Source organism: Microtus oregoni, unplaced genomic scaffold (assembly GCF_018167655.1).
Source record: "Microtus oregoni isolate MIOR12 unplaced genomic scaffold, Mior012 000072F_ref0000427, whole genome shotgun sequence".
Lineage (NCBI taxonomy): Eukaryota > Metazoa > Chordata > Mammalia > Rodentia > Cricetidae > Microtus > Microtus oregoni.
In genome coordinates, this window is record NW_024543979.1 from 5,585,755 (window position 1) to 5,603,415 (window position 17,661).

Sequence of the window (17,661 nt, forward strand, 5' to 3'; positions counted from 1 at the left end):
GAGTTCATTTTATCTTAAAGTTTGTAGTCTAACATCCAGGGAAGTCAAAGCAAGGAACTCAAGGCAAGAATCCGGAGGTAGTAACTGATCCAGAAGCCATGGAGAAATGCTACTTACTGGCTTGCTCCCCATGGCTTACTCTCATAGCACCCAGGGCCACAAATCTAGGGGTGACACTGCTTTTCTACCTTGCAGGAAGCTATAGGTTTATTTCCCAGCATTGCATAAACTTGGCATGTTGAAACATGCCTTACACCCAAATGCAAGTCTCAAAGCAAAATTAGCAAAAAAAAAAAAAAAAAGGAAAGAAAAAGGAAAGGAGAAATAAGCCTTTATAGCTGGAGGTGGAGCTTTATTGTGAAGAATCCTGCATGTCTGTTTATATTTTTCTCTCCACCTAACAGTGGGTTGGGAGAAGGCTCATTGGGTAAAGGACCATGGGTACATGCATGAGGATCTGAGCTGTGGGACTCTCAACTCCACTTTGTCCATGAATGATGACTCTAAATCCATCATATAATTAAATCATACTATTTGTCCTTTTGTGCCATTCCTGCCTCACTTGGTATAATGTTTTCAAAGTTATTGACATACCACATATGTAAAATATTCTTTATCTTTTTTGGCGAAATAATATTCCATTTTATGCAGTCACCACATTACATTGTCCAGTCATCTACTAGTCTTCTTGTTCTTGTGGATTTCCAAGTTTATTCATCTTAGGTGGACCATGGAGCAACATTATCTCAGTGTGCCACAGACCCCTTTGGTTTCTCAATGGAGAAAAATAATACAGTGTTGATATTTGACATCTGACCACCATAGGATACATACCTGCACACACAGGCACACATGAGCCTGAACTAGTATTTATAACACACAAATCCTACTGTACACACATACAAAATAAAATTGAAAAAATAGTAAATTTTATTTTACATATTTAACTAATAAGGAAAGAGGTGGTTATACCCCTCCCCCCCCTTTCTCATGGACCCGCCACCCCAAGCAGAGCAACTTCTGTTTTCTTATGCAGGAAGCATGCCTATGTCATGGCAAAACCTATTCTCTGGGCTAAGACTACTGTGGCAGACTGAGCAAGGACTGCATTTACTTTTGGCCATTAGAACAGCAAACCTGACCCTTGCTGTATACTTGCAGATGTCCGGGGAAAGTTTCCACACGTGTCTAGCTCATGAAAGAGGCTGGACAAGAATAAGTTAAGGAATTTCTATATGAAGCTTTGCTGTGACTAAGGCATCTGAAGAGAAATTCAAGGATCTAGTCTCAGTGAATAAATGCACTTCGTAACTGTTTCACAAAGAAAAAAGAGAAGTTGACTAGGTAGGGTCAGAAAAGTGAACCAAGAGAGCAGTAGTAGAAGTCAAAGAGACAAGTTTCTAGAATACCAAATGCAAGAGAAGTGAAGCACAGAGAGCTGAGAAACCTAGAAAATTTGGCAAAGATGTTTAAAAACACCCAAATTGCTGATGAGTACTTTCCTATTATGGAAAAAGACTGAATGGAAAAAAATTATAGAAACCAAAAGGAAGTATAGATAAAACTATTAAACCATAGTCTGAAATTTGAGGGATTGCAAAGGATCTTGGGATTAGCAGATCTAGGAGTGAGCAAAAATTACAAGAGGAAGTTTCTACAGATGCCGATGTGCAAGGCAGGGCCCCAACATCTGTGATTTTGTAATGCTCCTCAGGAGAGCCTCTTGCCAAATTCTATACCACTGAGTTAACCTTGAGCTTAAGTGATTTTTTTCCAGATCATAGTCTCCCTGAAATGTCACAAGAGCCATTTCATATTACCATAACCTGTTTTTATACAGAAACTTTAGCCAAAGCCCCCAATCAAGACTGAGCTATTACATCATTGCAGAGAAGTAACCACCTGTCCTGGCTGTTTTTATGACAAGTTGAAATGAGCTATAGTCATCAGAAAATAAATGCCTCCATAAGATCCAGCTGTAGGGCATTTTCTTAATAAATGATCAATAGGGAGGACCCAGCTACTGTGAATGGAGTCACTCCTGGGCTGCTGGTCCTAGCTTCTATAAAAAGAGCCTGAACAAGCCATGATGAGCAAACCAGTAAGCAGCTTTCCTCCATGGCCTCTGCATTAGCTCCTGCCTCCAGCTTCCTGCCCTGTTTTAGTTCCTGCCCTGACTTCCTGTGGTGGTGAACAGTGATAAGGAAGTGTAAGCCAAATAAACCCTTTCCTCCCCAAGTTACATTTTGGTCATTGTGTTTCATTAAAGCAATAGAAATCCCAACTAAGACACAATTCATGAGCCTTATTTAACGAGATCATTAAAGTTGCTTTATGGCCACTCATTATGTGTGTGTTTGTTTGTTTGTTTGTTTTTGAAGTTGTGTCTTTTCTAGCACGAAGTAGCCTCAAATATATTGCCTTCCCGAGGACGGTTTTGGAATACTGATCTTTCCACATCCCAAGTGAAGACACTGTATGCATACTCTACCACATGAAGTTTATTGAGCTTTTTAATCGTAGGTTTTTATAATCAAATTTAGAGCCATGCTTTGGAACAGAGTCAATAAATTTTAATGGACCAGATAAAGGTCAATGAAGGATTCATTGGTGGATGATAGGTTATGTTCCTACTGTAAATATGAAGATGTAAAAATGTAAGGTTTTTCTAGTACAAATTCTCCTTTTCCAGGTAGAAGAAATTTGACTGATCGCCTCACATGATTATTATTGATGAGATGAACTAACATACAATACTTAAGAACATTATCTTGGAGCTTATACCCTTTTACTTATAATTTAGTTAGTTACTATTTTGTGGACTTAAAAAACCATTGCTTATTTAAAGAATAATAATGTTACTAACTTGTAGACTTAAAAAAAATAACCATTGCTTATTTAAAGAATAATAGAAACCAAATAGAAAAAAGTCTCTATTGGATACTGTACATAAAACATTCCTTTTTTTATATTTGTAAGTTTTATTTAAAAATTTTTGACAATTCCACATATGTACATAATACATTTCAGCCATTCTCACTCATTCCCATCTTTCTTATCTCCCATCCAACTGTTCAAACAACCTTCTTCAAAATTCCCTTTTCCACATTTTTATCTTTGTGTTTTGTCTTGTGACCCACAGAGTTTAACCAGTGTTGTCTATGTGGCCATGGTTTTAGACTGTCCACAGGAGCCTAGCTGCTGTCTTTCCTGCTGAGTATACATGTGAAATCAATGACTGCCTCTCTCTCATAATCTACCAGTAGCCAATAGTTCAGCAGAATGCGGTATGGCCCATTGTTGTGCTCATGAGGGACCAAGTCTTGTGCAGGGATCTGCAGATGTTGTGAGACAGACCATGGTTGCAAGGGCTGTGTCATGCCCACAATAGAGCATTTCCAGCTGTTTTTCTCATCTTCTGGCTCCTGTACTCTTTCCACTCCTTCTTCTAAGCTTTGGAGGGAGTTGTATAGGTGTCCTGTTTAGGGTTAAGCACTCAAGTGTCACTAACTCTAGTCCTTTGAGCAGTCATGATTGTCTGCATTCACCACAGTTCATTACAGTGGGAATCTTTCCTGGGTAATGCTGGCTGCAGCATGTGTCCATGAGTGTAAGTGTAAATATTTAGAAGACATTCAGAAACACATCTCTTTCAGCAAATGAAGACAGTTTCTGCCCTACAATCTAAGACTCTAGTTACTGGGTATTTTGGGTGGGGGAGGTCTGGATTTACAAAAAAAAAGATTTTAGTTGTTGTTTTTTAAAGGTCAATTAAAAGGATATGGAAGAGTGATTTTAAAATATCTCTTTTTCTTAAGAACTAATAACTGCACATAGGTAATTAATAAGAGGATAATCATTATACAAGTTAAGGCCACGATATTCTCCCAGAATCCCCATGGTGAGAGGTCAATGTCCCAGATTATCAAAAATTCTTCACCAGTACACCTGTAATTTAATATATAGAAAAATAATATCAAAATTTATTCAGGACATTTACTGTTACTTGCTTTAAAAAACCCATAGTTTTAGCACATCATTAAGTTTCCTCTTTATATTTAATTTGTGGTAGTACTGACATACTTACAATTTTGTTATGTATTATGTCAATCTCAACTATTTGAATCAAGTAACTTAGTTAATTTCAAGATTCATCCTAAGAGGTGTAGCTGTCACATCTCTTTAAAAGGATATAGGAAGCTGACTTAGTAAACACGGCCCTGTCATTTCTAATCCTCAGTGCTGCTCTCCCTGATATGATGTGTATCAACTCTTGTTCCTCTTGAAGGGTAAAACCTTAGCTTCCTAAGTTCATATACACACACTCCAAGAAATCAAAGCTTGCACAATTCTGCTGACATAGCACATGATCACACAAAAGAACAAAGTATCAAATTCTAGACCAAGGACCAGAGGAGACCAAGGGATTCCAAGAGGAGTCAGTCAGTTGCTGTCAGCTCCTGTACTAAGAGATCAGTGAAAACCATAGTTGCTCAGATATGAAACACACCAGGAGCCCATGGCTACAGATAAAGTCTGGGTAGCAGTTGGAACTCAGATGCAGGGGCCCTGACACAGCTTGGAAAGGCAGCTATTGTGAAAAGTTCTGGACACACTGCAATTGTGGACTGTGTGTCTCCATCCTCTATGTCTACATTTTTGTGTATCTTTAAGCTGTGTGTCTCCACCTTTGTGTATCTCAATTCTGTGCATCTCCTTCCCTGTGTGTCTCTATCCCTGTGTGTCTCCATCCCTGTGTGTTTCCATTCCCTTTTATTTCCTAGGATCTAATAGTTCCAGAATCCACTGGAAGGGAAGATTTCTTCTTAATCTTGTGAGGAAAATCCTTCTGTGAATCTCAGGACTGTGGATGGCCTTCCTTGATTTCACATTACTAATCCAAGTCCTCCTAAACAATCACTGATAAGGAATTTGTATCAGAAGGGTGCCAGACCACATCAGAAGAGAGGAGATGTGACAAATAAGATATTGTCTTGTATGTATTTTCTTATCAGTAATTCAAACATAATTTTTATCAATAGTAGTCATTATTATTTTGAACATCCATGAGAGATTTGACATATCATCACATTCCTATTTCACTTATATTTGAAAATCAAACCAATGAGAACAATCATAGAAAGTGAAAGTACTTTTTTAGAATTAGATACAAAAGATATTTCCTTTTCAACATAGAGAAATATGTATTTTTCGTTGTAGGACAAGTCTTCTGATAGGATATTTTACCCCCCCCCCCCACAAGGCATACACATACACACAAACATACACACTGCCTTTTGATTTCTTAAAGACTTCTAGAGTGTGGGGCAGAGAAAATACCCTGAAATTGGGCAGGCAGCTCACTCACTTTTATCCTTGCTGCCCTGACATTCTTGGGCTCTGCTCACAGGTACCATAATCTATACATGTGAAACTGTATGCCCTTATAATCTATCAGAGCAGCCTATGTCAAACATAAATGTTCTAAAACAACTCAAATCCACATTCAAGACACCAAAACCACTTTAAAAGGCCCCAAAGAACCCTTCCTGCACATTATCTACACCTTGGAGTTGTAGGATGGAAACACAGCCAGGTGTGCATTGGTTATAATGACTCACTCTGGGGAATGGGCAAAGGGCAAAGAGTTAATCCTGAAAGGATGGGTTTCCCCTCTAAGTCTACAAGCATTCTATGTCCCCATCGTGACACTGAAGTCAAGCTTACATTACAAAGTTGTGGCATCTACTGACTTCTGCTGTTTTATGTTCTGGGCAGAAGTTTTGTCCCACGAGTTCATTGTGTTGCAAAGCCTGTAACACAAACAGGATCAGGGAAAAGTAAACCGTTTAATACATTCATAAGTTTCAAAAGAATAATACAGTTATAACCTCAAGTTCAATCTCTACTGTTATTTGTGAATGTGTTTAAGAAAACAACCCATCCCCACCAAGTTCAGTCTGCTCAGCAAAGCAGTGCCCATCCCCCACATTTAGAAGGTTTAGGATTGAAATGATGGTGCTTGCCAACTACTAAGAAGTAGATATTCTAACTTGACCACTCCTGTACCCTCCTTCTTTGCCTAGTCCTTAACCCTGTAATTGAAACAATACGCTTGATTTATAGCAACAATATTCTCTTGCTTATTTTTTATCAAAACCAGATAAAAATATTTTCTTTCTTATTCGAGTAAGAAAGTCTAAGACAAAATTTACTGCAGAGAAAGTTTGTCAAAGCCGGTATGGCTATGGGTATCACATGGTTTCTGCTTCTTTTAATTTCTAATATAAACTTTCTATAACAGACCTTGATCTTTCATAATTTTCTTATTGCATATAATCACAACTGTTTTTTTTTTATCATATCATCTACCTTTCCTTTTCACTCTGGGATTTTTCTCAACCTTTTTTCCCTCAAATAACACATGACTGGGGGAAACCTCAGATGACTCACTGACCTTTGGCTAAAATCAATGGGAAAGTTATAAACTTTATACAGCTATCCTTGATCTTTCATAATTTTCTTATTGGGTATAATCACAACTGTACGTTTTTCATCGTATCATCTGTCTTTCCTCTTAACCCTGGAGTTTTTCTTATCCTTTAGTTCTCTCAAATAACACATGACTAGGGTGAAAACCCCAGATGACTTACTGACCTTAGGCTAAAGTAAGCAGGAAAGTTCTCATCATTGCTCCTGGAAAGAAATTCCTGGGCAGTGACTGGTTAGAGATTACAGCTGGCGAAAGGACTTGCCTGGGGTTCATTTCAGTTGCTACACTTGGAGAACTCAAGTACAGTGATAGACAGGACAACTTACTATAAATCCATAGTGAGGAATGCTCAAGGACTTAATCCATGAGAGGTCCCGCATGAGGTTTACGGAATACAATGACAGACCTGAGATCAACTACAAAGAACAGAACCACAAATTAGAATCAGTCCAGGGACTAAGAATTCTAGAGAAAATCCTTCCTCTTCAAGACCCCTTCATTTTTCTGACCATTTCTTCTCAGACCAGTTCTGTAAAGCATTCTTACAGTAAACTCTAAACAGAATTCTTCACTTTGCAATATCATGGCTCTTTGAGGGTTTAAAAGAAAAACTTGCCCATTCCTCCATGGGAATGGAAACTTGTGCAACCACTTTGGAAATCAGTGTAGTGGTTTCTCAGGAAATCCGGGATCAACCTACCCCTGGACCCAGCAATACCACTCTTGGGAATATACCCAAGAGATGCCCGATCATATGACAAAAGCATTTGTTCAACTATGTTCATAGCAGCATTATTTGTAATAGCCAGAACCTGGAAACAACCTAGATGCCCTTCAGTGGAAGAATGGATGAAGAAAGTGTGGAATATCTACACATTAGAGTACAATGCTGCGGTAAAAAACAATGACTTCTTGAATTTTGCATGCTTTTGGATGGAAATAGAAAACACTATCCTGAGTGAGGTAACCCAGACCCAAAAAGATGAACATGGGATGTACTCACTCATAATTGGTTTCTAGTCATAAATAAATGTCACTGGGTCGATAGTTTGTGATCCTGGAGAAGCTAAATAAGAAGGTGAACCCAAAGAAAAACATATAGTTATCCTCCTGGCTATGGGAAGTAGACAAAATTGCCGGGGAGAAAATTGGGATCTTGGGGGTGGGGTGGGATGGGGATAAGGGGAGATGGGGAGAGAAAAGTGAGAAGGGGAGGATGGGGGGAACTTGGGGAAACAGGATGATTGGGATAAAGGAAGGTTGGACAGGGGAGCAGGGAAGCACAATTCTTAGTTAAGGGATCCACCTTAGGGTTGGCAAGAGACTTGAACCTAGAGTGGCTCCCAGATGCCCAAGCCAAGGTCCCCAGTTAGTTCCTTGGACAGCTGAGGATAGGGAACCTGAAATGACCCTATCCTATAGCCATACTGATGAATATCTTGCATATCACCATAGAACCTTCATCTGGCGATGGATGGAGATAGAGACAGAGACCCACACTGGAGCACTGGACTGAGCTCCCAAGGTCCCAATGAGGAACAGAAGGAGGGAGAACATGAGCATGGAAGTCAGGACCACGAGGGGTGCACCCACCCACTGAGACAGTGGGGCTGATCTATTGGGAGCTCACCAAGGCCAGCTGGACTGTGACTTAAAAAGCATGGGATAAAACCGGACTCTTTGAACATGGCGAACAATGAGGGCTGATGAGAAGCCAAGGACAATGGCTCGGGGTTTTGATCCTACTTCATGTTCTGGCTTTGTGCGAGCCTAGCCAGTTTGGATGTTCACTTTCCGAGACCTGGACGGAACGGGGAGGACCTTGGACTTTGCACAGGACAGGGAACCCTGACTGCTCTTCAGACTGGAGAGGGAGGGGGAGAGGAGTGGGGGGAGGGGGAGAAGGGCGGGAGGAGGGGGAGGGAAATGGGAGGCTGGGAGGAGGCGGAAACTTTTTTTTTCTCAATAAAAAATTTAAAAAAAAGAAGGACCTGCCACCCCTCTCTGCAGGAGTCAAGCCTACAGATGTTTGTAATGTTTATATTTAAAAGAACTTGCAATCTATGCATAGTCTATTGAATGGGCTGGGCACGCACAGCCCATTGTGGGTGGTACCATCCCTGATCTGCTGGACTTGGGGTCTATAACAAAGTAGTCTGATAAAGCCCTGAAGTAGTTCCCTTCCATGGTTTCTGCATAAGCTCCTGACTCCAAATTCCTGCCAGTTTGAGCTCTTATTCTGGATTTAATCAATGGTCAACAGTGTTGTGGAAGTGTAAGCCAAATAATCCCTTTCCTACCCAGCTTGCTCTTCGGTCATGGTGTTTCATCACAGCAATAGAAACCTTAAGTAGGACAAACACTGAACATCACAAACTCACTTCTATTCCAAGAATCTATAAGTCTTGTTATTTATAAGAGTTTTGACTCTCTATTCATGATCTTAGGAGTAATTTTGGATTCATTTTAAAATACCACCTTAAGACAACTTCAAGCCTAGAACTGATAATCCACACCATGTGGTGAAGAGCAGGAGAAACAGGGCCCAATCCCCCATTTAAAAAGGCAAACCACAGAATCACACGGAGATGGCAGAAAGCAGTGATGGGGACAGCTCCGAAGTTCACAAACAACTTACCCTATTCACTCTGATGTACACAGGAATATGCAAAACAATGACTGTCTGCACGCATTCAGACAGCATTTGCCCAAATGCTTATGCAGAGGACACAACATTTGGCACCATAACTAGTTTAAAGGTCCCATTTAGAAACTGCATACAATAACCAGCTGTCTTAACTCCTTTCCTGTGGCTGTGATAAAACACCCTGACAAACATAGAGGAGTCAGGAGCTTTTACAAGTACAGATTGCAAACATAATGGGAAAGAAATAAGGGAAACAATCTCACTCACAAAAACCTCAAACAAAAGGGAGGTGGGAGATCTTGGAATAAATATAACCAAATGAAATACTTGTGTAATAAAACATGAAGACACTGGAAAAAATAATTTGAAGATACTAGAAGATAGACCTCCCATGCTTACAGATTGGTAGGATAAGTGCAAAAATATCCATGCTACCTAAAGCAACCAACAGATTCAATGCAATCCTCATCGAAACTTCAATACAATGTAAAGAAATTGCAAAATAATACTAAATTTCACATGGAAAATCATCAGATTATCAGATCAAGTCTGAACAACAATACGGCTAGAGGTATCACCAACCATTGGTGAAAGAATCCATCCCCTGTCATGTGAGGGATAACTCATTCTCTCTATTGTTAAGAGGTTTTCAGTGGGACTGCCTGCACATCTGGGAACAAGAACAACAGACTCTTTAAAACTTTTCCACCCATGTGTCCTTTTTTCATAAAGAGGGTAGCATGCCTGTTAACTCCCTAAGATAGGAGACATGAAACACTTATGTGGAGAGAGGCACCCAGCTCTTCTGATAGCTATTTTAATTTTCAACAAGTCTATGTAGTTCTAAGTTACTCTAAGATAGTATTCATCACACCAGCATCAGCACAGGGAAAGGAGGAGGCTGCTATCACCTGAGGAGGTATTCTTTTAGTTTGTTTCTTTGGTATTTGTGGGAGTTCATTTGGGTTCCTTCAAAGGGCTTCATTTAAGATCTTCCATGAGGATTTTTAATTATTTTCAACCCCTTTTCCTGTTTTCGCAATTACACATCATTAACACACACACCCGATTGGCCCACACAAGTGAAGACATCATCTAAACTTTGTTTCTATTGCTCTGATAAAGACACTGTGACCGAAACTATGGGAAAGAAAGTGTTTATTCTACTTTTCCATGCTGACCAGCCACTCAGCCTCAAGCTGTTGGAGGCCTGCTTGCAGCTGGGAAGGAGGCAGTGGCCTCTCTGCCAAAATGCTTGACCAAGATATGGGCAGGACCAGAAGAATTCCTGCAGGAGCCCCCAGAAAGGAGCTGCACATCCTCAAGACTACACTCATGAATGAAAGTTCACAGATTTATTTCATCGGTACTTTAGTTCTAATTTTTTTAAAGTGAAGATCATATTTGTTGTGGATGCATATGAAATTTAGGAGACAAAGAACTCTCCATAGCAAAAGAAGGCAGGGAAACCAAAGTTTAAAGGCTGAGAAGTAACAGGAGCAACAGCATTAGGGATAGATGTGGTTTGGGACAGCCCATCCTAAACAAAGGCCAATATATTTCACAAAATGTAGGAAGACTTCCAGGAGACAGTTTAACACCAAAATACTCTGTGTGTCCCTCTTGAAAAATTTTCCACATATTTTCCGGGATAAAGTTACTGTTTTATACACATATTTTCCCCCTTAACTATATATTCACACATGAGAAGGGAAAATGGGAGGGCTTACACAGACTTTGTCCTTATTAAAATGGACACATTCTGTCATCTTTAACTAATGCACTGGAGTCACTGTAGAACTGCATTTCATTTTTTCAAATCTCCCATTACAATGCCCAGACAGTTCTGGGCTCTGATGGTAACTTGGCTTCTCTTCTATACTCTGGGGTAGAAGCACCAGAACCAACAATGGGCAGAGCTTCTGGAAACAGTTCCTGGTCCTTGTTGTTTCCACTGTGCTTTGGGGTCTTTGCTCTGGGATGGCAACTGAGCCAATCTCTACAGTATGCTCCTGCACTAACAGAAAGAACATGAATGTTAACACACTACATCAATCTTTCTATTTACTTGATATGCTTCTGGGGGAAATGTGGGGCCTGGTTCCAATTATTGGTTGATTTATTTACATTAAGTGTGTAATTTACATGAGAAACTAAGACTGGGTATCCAGTTACAGTCTCAGTACAGTAAGCAGTAGTGTGCTAATAGTGGAGACTGATTAGTACTGAGGAGTCTGGATTCTTCCACTTTTTCTAACACTTTCCAGAACACAAGTGAGCCCTAAGACAAACTCCTAGTGCCATGACCTTGGTTTTCTGACTATAGACAACTGAATAAACCAAATCCCTTCTGCTGTAGTTAAAATAGCAGGCAAGTCTCTCACACCAGCATGAAATAAACGCTGCAATCCATCTTGTGGGATATCAGTCAATCATACTATTTTCTCGAAGTTCTAATTGACTATGGTTTTGTAATATGATCCTCCCAAAATATGTCTGTTAAGAACTCACTAGAAAGGGCGTGTCAGACACATCATAGGACTGACATCAGAGCAGCGGCCACAATGCCTAAAAAGAAAGGTGGCCCCTTTTCAACCACAGACCGCAATAAGCTTTAGCATAAGACCTCATGGCTCAGGTCCTGATTTGCCTAGCAGGTTACATGTGAAGGAAGGAACACAAGGAAGATTTTCCTCTTATAAAAATAATTCACACTCACCAGCATGAACATAAAATAGATGGTTATGAGTTCTGTTGGTACAGCTGCTGCATTCTCCCCTGCTCCTAAAGACAGTGGCACGGAACTGGTACAACAAGCCAACATCATGATGGTGAATATCATAGTGAATAAACCCTTCACATCTGTTATTACTCCTTAGAAATAAAAAAAAAAAGTGGTGTCAGTCCAGTTACCAAAGTCCAGGCTATTTTATAGTTTTCAAATACCAAACTTCAACCACCAAACTCTAATTTAATTGATTTTTTCTATGGGACTACATAAAGTTGTTATACAGTTTCCATTTTAAAGATTTGTTCTATTTTAAGTCATGTGTATATTAATGTGTGTCTGTGGGAAAGTATGCCATATGTCTGCAATTACCTTTGGAGGCCAGAAGGCAGTATCAGATCTCTTAGAATTATGGTTATAGGCAGTGAAAGCTGCATGATGATGAGGGTGTTAGGAACCAAATTTGGGGACTGTGGGGAGCAGCATGTGCTCTTAACTAACAAGCTATTTCTACAGCCTCATCATATGGCTTTGTATTTGTACTTGGCACAAAATGTCTTTCCATATAATGCATATTCTCTTTTATAGATAATTATGAGAAATTTATGGGATCCTGATATGTAAAGCTTCAGGGAACACAACTGGTCAAATCTTCTGCCTTCTCTCACAGGAGGATCACCAGTAGAAAACAAGTAGAAAACATTCTTGTCCTCAGTTCCCTGTGTTTATCATAACTGTGCTATTAAAAATAATGGGGTCAGTAGTGTGCCAGTTAGTTTTGTAAATTTAACACAAGTTAAAGTTCATATGGAAGAGATAACCTCAACTAAGGAAATGCTTCCATTATATTGGACCATAGGAAGCCTGTAGGGGAATCTTCTTGATTAAGGATTTATGTGGGAGATCTTTTCAACTGTGAGTGATGCCGTTCCTGGACAGCTTGTCCTGGAATCTGTAATAAATCAGGCTGAACAACCCATCTGAGCAAGCCAGTAAGCAGCACTCCTCCACGGACTCTGCTTCATTCCCTGCCTCCAGAGTCCTGCACTGAGTTCCTGCCATGACTTCCCTTCTTGACATACTGCAAGCTGTCTAAGGGAAGGATTAAACAACCTTGCAGTGGCTTTAATATCTGGAGGACAGGAGAATGCCTCTTACTTTAGTTTTTCCTAGGAAATCACCATGTAACTGCTATGGAGGAAAGCAACGGGCTCCACAAGCTGATTTATAATCTTTATGGGGCTAATGTTATGAGCCATGCATAGTCCTATGTAGTCAAAAGATCACAAGTTAGAGTCTGGGAATCTGAGTTATATTCTTAATTGTTTTAATAGTTATTGTTATGATTACCACAGTATGTATGGTACATGTGTGAGTATGGGTGTCCATGACTATGCATGTGGCATGGTGTACATGTGGCATGGTGTGCATGTGCCATGGCATGCATGTGCCATGATATTCATTATCATGGTATGCAAGAACCACAGTGTGTATGTTTCATGGTGTGCTTGTGCCATGGTATGCATATGCTGTTGTGTGCATGTGCCATGGTGTGTAAGTGCCATGGTGTGCATATATCATGTTGTGCATGTGCCATGGTGTGTAAGTGCCATGGTGTGTTGGAGGAAGGGTCGCTTGTTCATTTCCAGCTACCCAGCCAGCTTAGACAGAAGAATGTTCCACACCAATAGTATACATGTGCCATGGTGTACATGTGCCAATGGTGTGCATTTGCCATAGTGTACATGTGCCATGGTGTGTGTGTGTGGAATTGAAGAATGTCTTTCTGGAGTGATTCTCTATTTCACTGTGAATTCTGAGCATCAAATTCAGATTGTCAGACTTGCAGGAAGAGCACCTTTGCCCACAACTATCCCATGGCCTAACTGAGTGGTGCTGAGTCTATAAAAGAAGTCTAAGCTGTATTGGTGTTTATACTTGAAAGTGTATCTATGTGTGAGTGTGTGTGTGTGCAGAACTGCATGTATGTGTATGTATGTGTGCTTTGTGTGCATTTATATGAGTGTTTGTGGGTATATAAATCTGTGTGTGTTTGTATGTATGTATGTGTGTGCATTTAGACGTGTGTGTGTGTGTGAAAAGTATGGAAATTCTGAACAAATAATCTAGGCACATTAACAATAATGAACAAATGAATCTGGGCACATATTTCAAAAAACTATATATGTTATATAATTTCAGGAAACCTCAAATTCATTATCCTCTCTCTTTGTAAAATTAGGCGGCATAAGACATTGTACACATTTAACTTCTTTTACATAATTCATATGTATAACATATTATCCTCTCCTCTATATTTTATTTACATATAGAGGCACATACTGAAATGCAGAATAATACACCACTGGGCTAGAGAGATAGTTCACCTATTAAAAGCATGTGCTAGCATTGCAGAGACCCTGAATTCTGTTACCAGCACCTACACTGTGGCTCATATTCTCCTGGAACTCCAGTTAAAGGTGATCTAATGTCCTCTTCAGTCCTCCCCAGGAGCTTCATTCACTTAGTGTGTGTGTGTGTGTGTGTGTGTGTGTGTGCAGGAAAACAAACAAATAAAGGAAAAATAAATCATTTTCAGTACTTATGATAGATATCTAATAATTGATTTGCTCCATTGGCACTGTCTCAAATGTGTATGCTATTTATACATTCATTATAGTCCATGGAATCTCTAGCAAAGTTTCATAAACAGCTTTTGTAGTATTTTGCTAATAAATCTTGGAGACTTTCCTCACCCTGAACCTCTGTTTTACATGGCACACAGTGGAAACGAGCTTTTCTGCTCTTGCTCTTCTACTTTAGTCTTGCCATATATGTGCAAACCAAACATTCTCCCCAACAATAAACACATTCTCTTGCTTCGTCACTTACCTGCTATGCTGAATACTATAACAGGAAATATAATACTCGGCAATAACCTCCTGGGTACCAGTTCACCCAGCAATTTTCCAAGGAAATATGAAGACACTCTGTAGTATCCACTGGTGTGCTCATGTCTACAGAGTCAAAGATAAGGTTATACATCCTTAGATTAGTCTAGAAGGCACAGGGGAGATGCTGGCTACACTGACTTCTGTTACAAGGATCTTCACAGGACAGTGTCCCCTATTGTCCATGCTGATGCCCATACACATCCCTGGCTTAGGGACCAGCATCTTTAGGTCATCAGCCTTATGACATTCTCATTACAATTCTCCCCTCTAATGAATTGTCCTCTATTTTTTCCTACTCTGGCCACACAATAGCCCTTCCAGAGAAACAACCCAATGTGTTCACTCTCCCCAAGTCTCTGCCCCTCTGAAGCTGGTTCTCTGAGAAGCAACTCATTCGTACCTCACCTCAGACCGTGGTCATGGAGACTTCTCTCCTTCCAGTTCTTATGAAGGTGACACTGTCAGCCTGAGGTCACAGTGCACCTTCAGGACACTACATCATTGTCATCTGCTGATCTCACTTCGGCAGATGTACTCCTTCAATAATCTCTCTTTACAACTGTGAATCCTTACCAGTACCAAATATAGTCTTTCCTTCCTGATATCTTCTAAGTCATCCAAATTCCATGTTCTTCCCCTCCCAGTGACTTCATTGTATCTCTTATTTTTTTGAGAATAAACCACTAGTGCAGTCTTGCCTCAGAATCCATATGCAGCCAAGAATGACTAACTTCCTGCCTCTTCCAGAGCCCCAAGAGATGGAATTACAGAAACACAGTCATGCTCAGTGTTTTGTGGTACTGTAACTTTAACAGAGGGTTTCATGCACACAAAGTCAACACTCTACCAACTGAGTGGAGCCCTCAGCTCCTCTCTGGTGACTCTTCTCCTTGACATGTACTTGGAGGCAAATCTTGGCCATCTTTGAGAGCAATGAATCCTAATCAAAGGCCACCAGAAAAAAATTCTTCCATGTTTGAAAAACACAGGAGATAAAACAGCTCATTTCTACACAGCTACTGCTTGGCTCTTTCCAGTCCTCCATCAAGAGGAGAACTCTGATTCTTTTGCAACTGTGCCTCTCCAGCTCCATTGTGCTGCTGATCCCACTACACTTAAGCTCTACAAAATCCCTGACATTCTCCTTAGGGGGTTCATGAATTTCCTGTGATTTTCAGTCCCCTACTGCTGTGTTGTCTGCTGAGTTCTGAGGACTACACCCCAAATCTGAAGTATTTACTGAGCATCAGATACCTCTGCTCTTAATTACACATTTATTTTTCATTAATATTAGTAATCTCTTTACATACTTCAAAATGCATGGGGCCACAACAAGGATGAACACAAACTTTCATTATCTGTTTACTTTTCTGCTAAACAGATAAGAAAAAAGAAAAAAATGCTGATATTTCATGAGATAGCATGCTAAGCCCAAATACGAATGTAATTAATTTGATCAACAACCCCTGATTGTCTGATACCTGAGCAGGGGATACTCACAGAAAACGATCCCTGTCAATCATGAAGAGTTCCCCTGTAGTCATGCCTGTGATACATTCAAAGCTTGTAAGCAAGAAGAGCAAGGCAGCTCTGTAGGGAGAGAATGAGGGCAAAAGCAATAGTAAATTCAACATTAGGATGGTTACCTTACAACAAATGGAGGGAAAGAAAAACAAAACAAAAAATAAGGAAAAAGAAAGTCAAGGTAAAACAATCAAACATGTGAAGGAAAGAGTTCAAGACCTGAAAATTGAAATAGAGGCAATAAAAAAAACACAAGCAGAGGAATTTTGGAAATGAAAAACACGAACTTCAGAAACAAGCATCATCAACAGAATGTAAGAGATGGAAGAAGGACTTTGTGGATTTAAAGATCCAATAGAGAATAGATTCATGGCTCAAAGAAAATGTTAAATCCAACAAATTCATAACACAAAAAAAATCTGGGAAATATGGGACACCACAACAAAACTGACCCTAAGAATAACAGGGATAGAAGGTAAAGAACTCCTGCTCAAAGGCACAGAAAACATATTCAAAATAATCGTAGATTTCCCAACCCAAAGAAAGACATGCCTATGAAGATACAAGAATCTTACAGAACACCAAAAATATTGAACCAAAAAAAGTTCCTTTACCAATACTTATCAAGACACTAAATATAGAGAATAATGAAAGAATATTAAGAGCTACAAAGGAAAAAGGCCAAGTAACATATAAAGGCAGATCTATCAAAATTACACCTGACTTCTCGATGCAGAAGGTATTGAACAGACATTTGCAGACACTAAGAGACCCTGGAAGTTAGCCCAGACTACTCTACCCAGCAAAACTTTCAATCCCTATAGGTGGAGAAAACAAGATATTCCATGATAAAACCAGATTTAAATGATACCTATCTGCAAATCCAGCCCTGTACAAAGTACTAGAAGGAAAACTCCAACCCAAGGAAACTAGCTGTATTCACAAAAACAGACAATAGATAACCTCATACCAACAAACCAGAGAGTGGAAACATACATACACTCTACCACCATCATCACCAAAAATGGAAAAAAAATAACAGGAATTAACAAACACTGGTCATTAATATCTCTTAATATCAATGGACTCAATTCACTTGCAAAAAGACGGAGGTTAACAGAATGAATAAAAAAAAACAGGATTCATTTTTCTGTTGCATACAAGAAACATACCTCAAAGATAGATATTACCTCAAAGTAAAAGGTTGGGTATAGTGATAGGTCACTTGTAACATAATAAATAAAGCTTGCCTGAAGATCAGATAGTAAAACAGCCACACTGATCAGCCATAAACACCAGACAGTGGTGGCACAAC

The 17,661-nt window shown here is 39.7% G+C and overlaps 1 protein-coding gene across 2 annotated transcripts in view; it reads right to left on the reverse strand.

Annotated features, from left to right (window-relative positions):
* Positions 1–2,961: 2,961 nt before the first annotated feature.
* LOC121440958 (ATP-binding cassette sub-family G member 3-like) overlaps positions 2,962–17,661 on the reverse strand; it is a 41,366-nt gene continuing 26,666 nt past the window's right edge. Inside the window, exons 11-16 of one of the 2 annotated variants that reach the window (XM_041642043.1) lie at positions 16,323–16,412; positions 14,761–14,885; positions 11,860–12,014; positions 6,820–6,909; positions 5,728–5,813; positions 2,962–3,948 (exon numbers count right to left, since the gene is read on the reverse strand). In XM_041642043.1, coding sequence (XP_041497977.1) covers positions 3,768–3,948; positions 5,728–5,813; positions 6,820–6,909; positions 11,860–12,014; positions 14,761–14,885; positions 16,323–16,412 — 727 coding nt within the window. In that variant the 3' untranslated portion in view covers positions 2,962–3,767. Of the gene's footprint in view, positions 3,949–5,727; positions 5,814–6,819; positions 6,910–11,130; positions 11,158–11,859; positions 12,015–14,760; positions 14,886–16,322; positions 16,413–17,661 lie in introns of those variants that run through there. The other variant, XM_041642044.1, reaches the window with a different exon arrangement.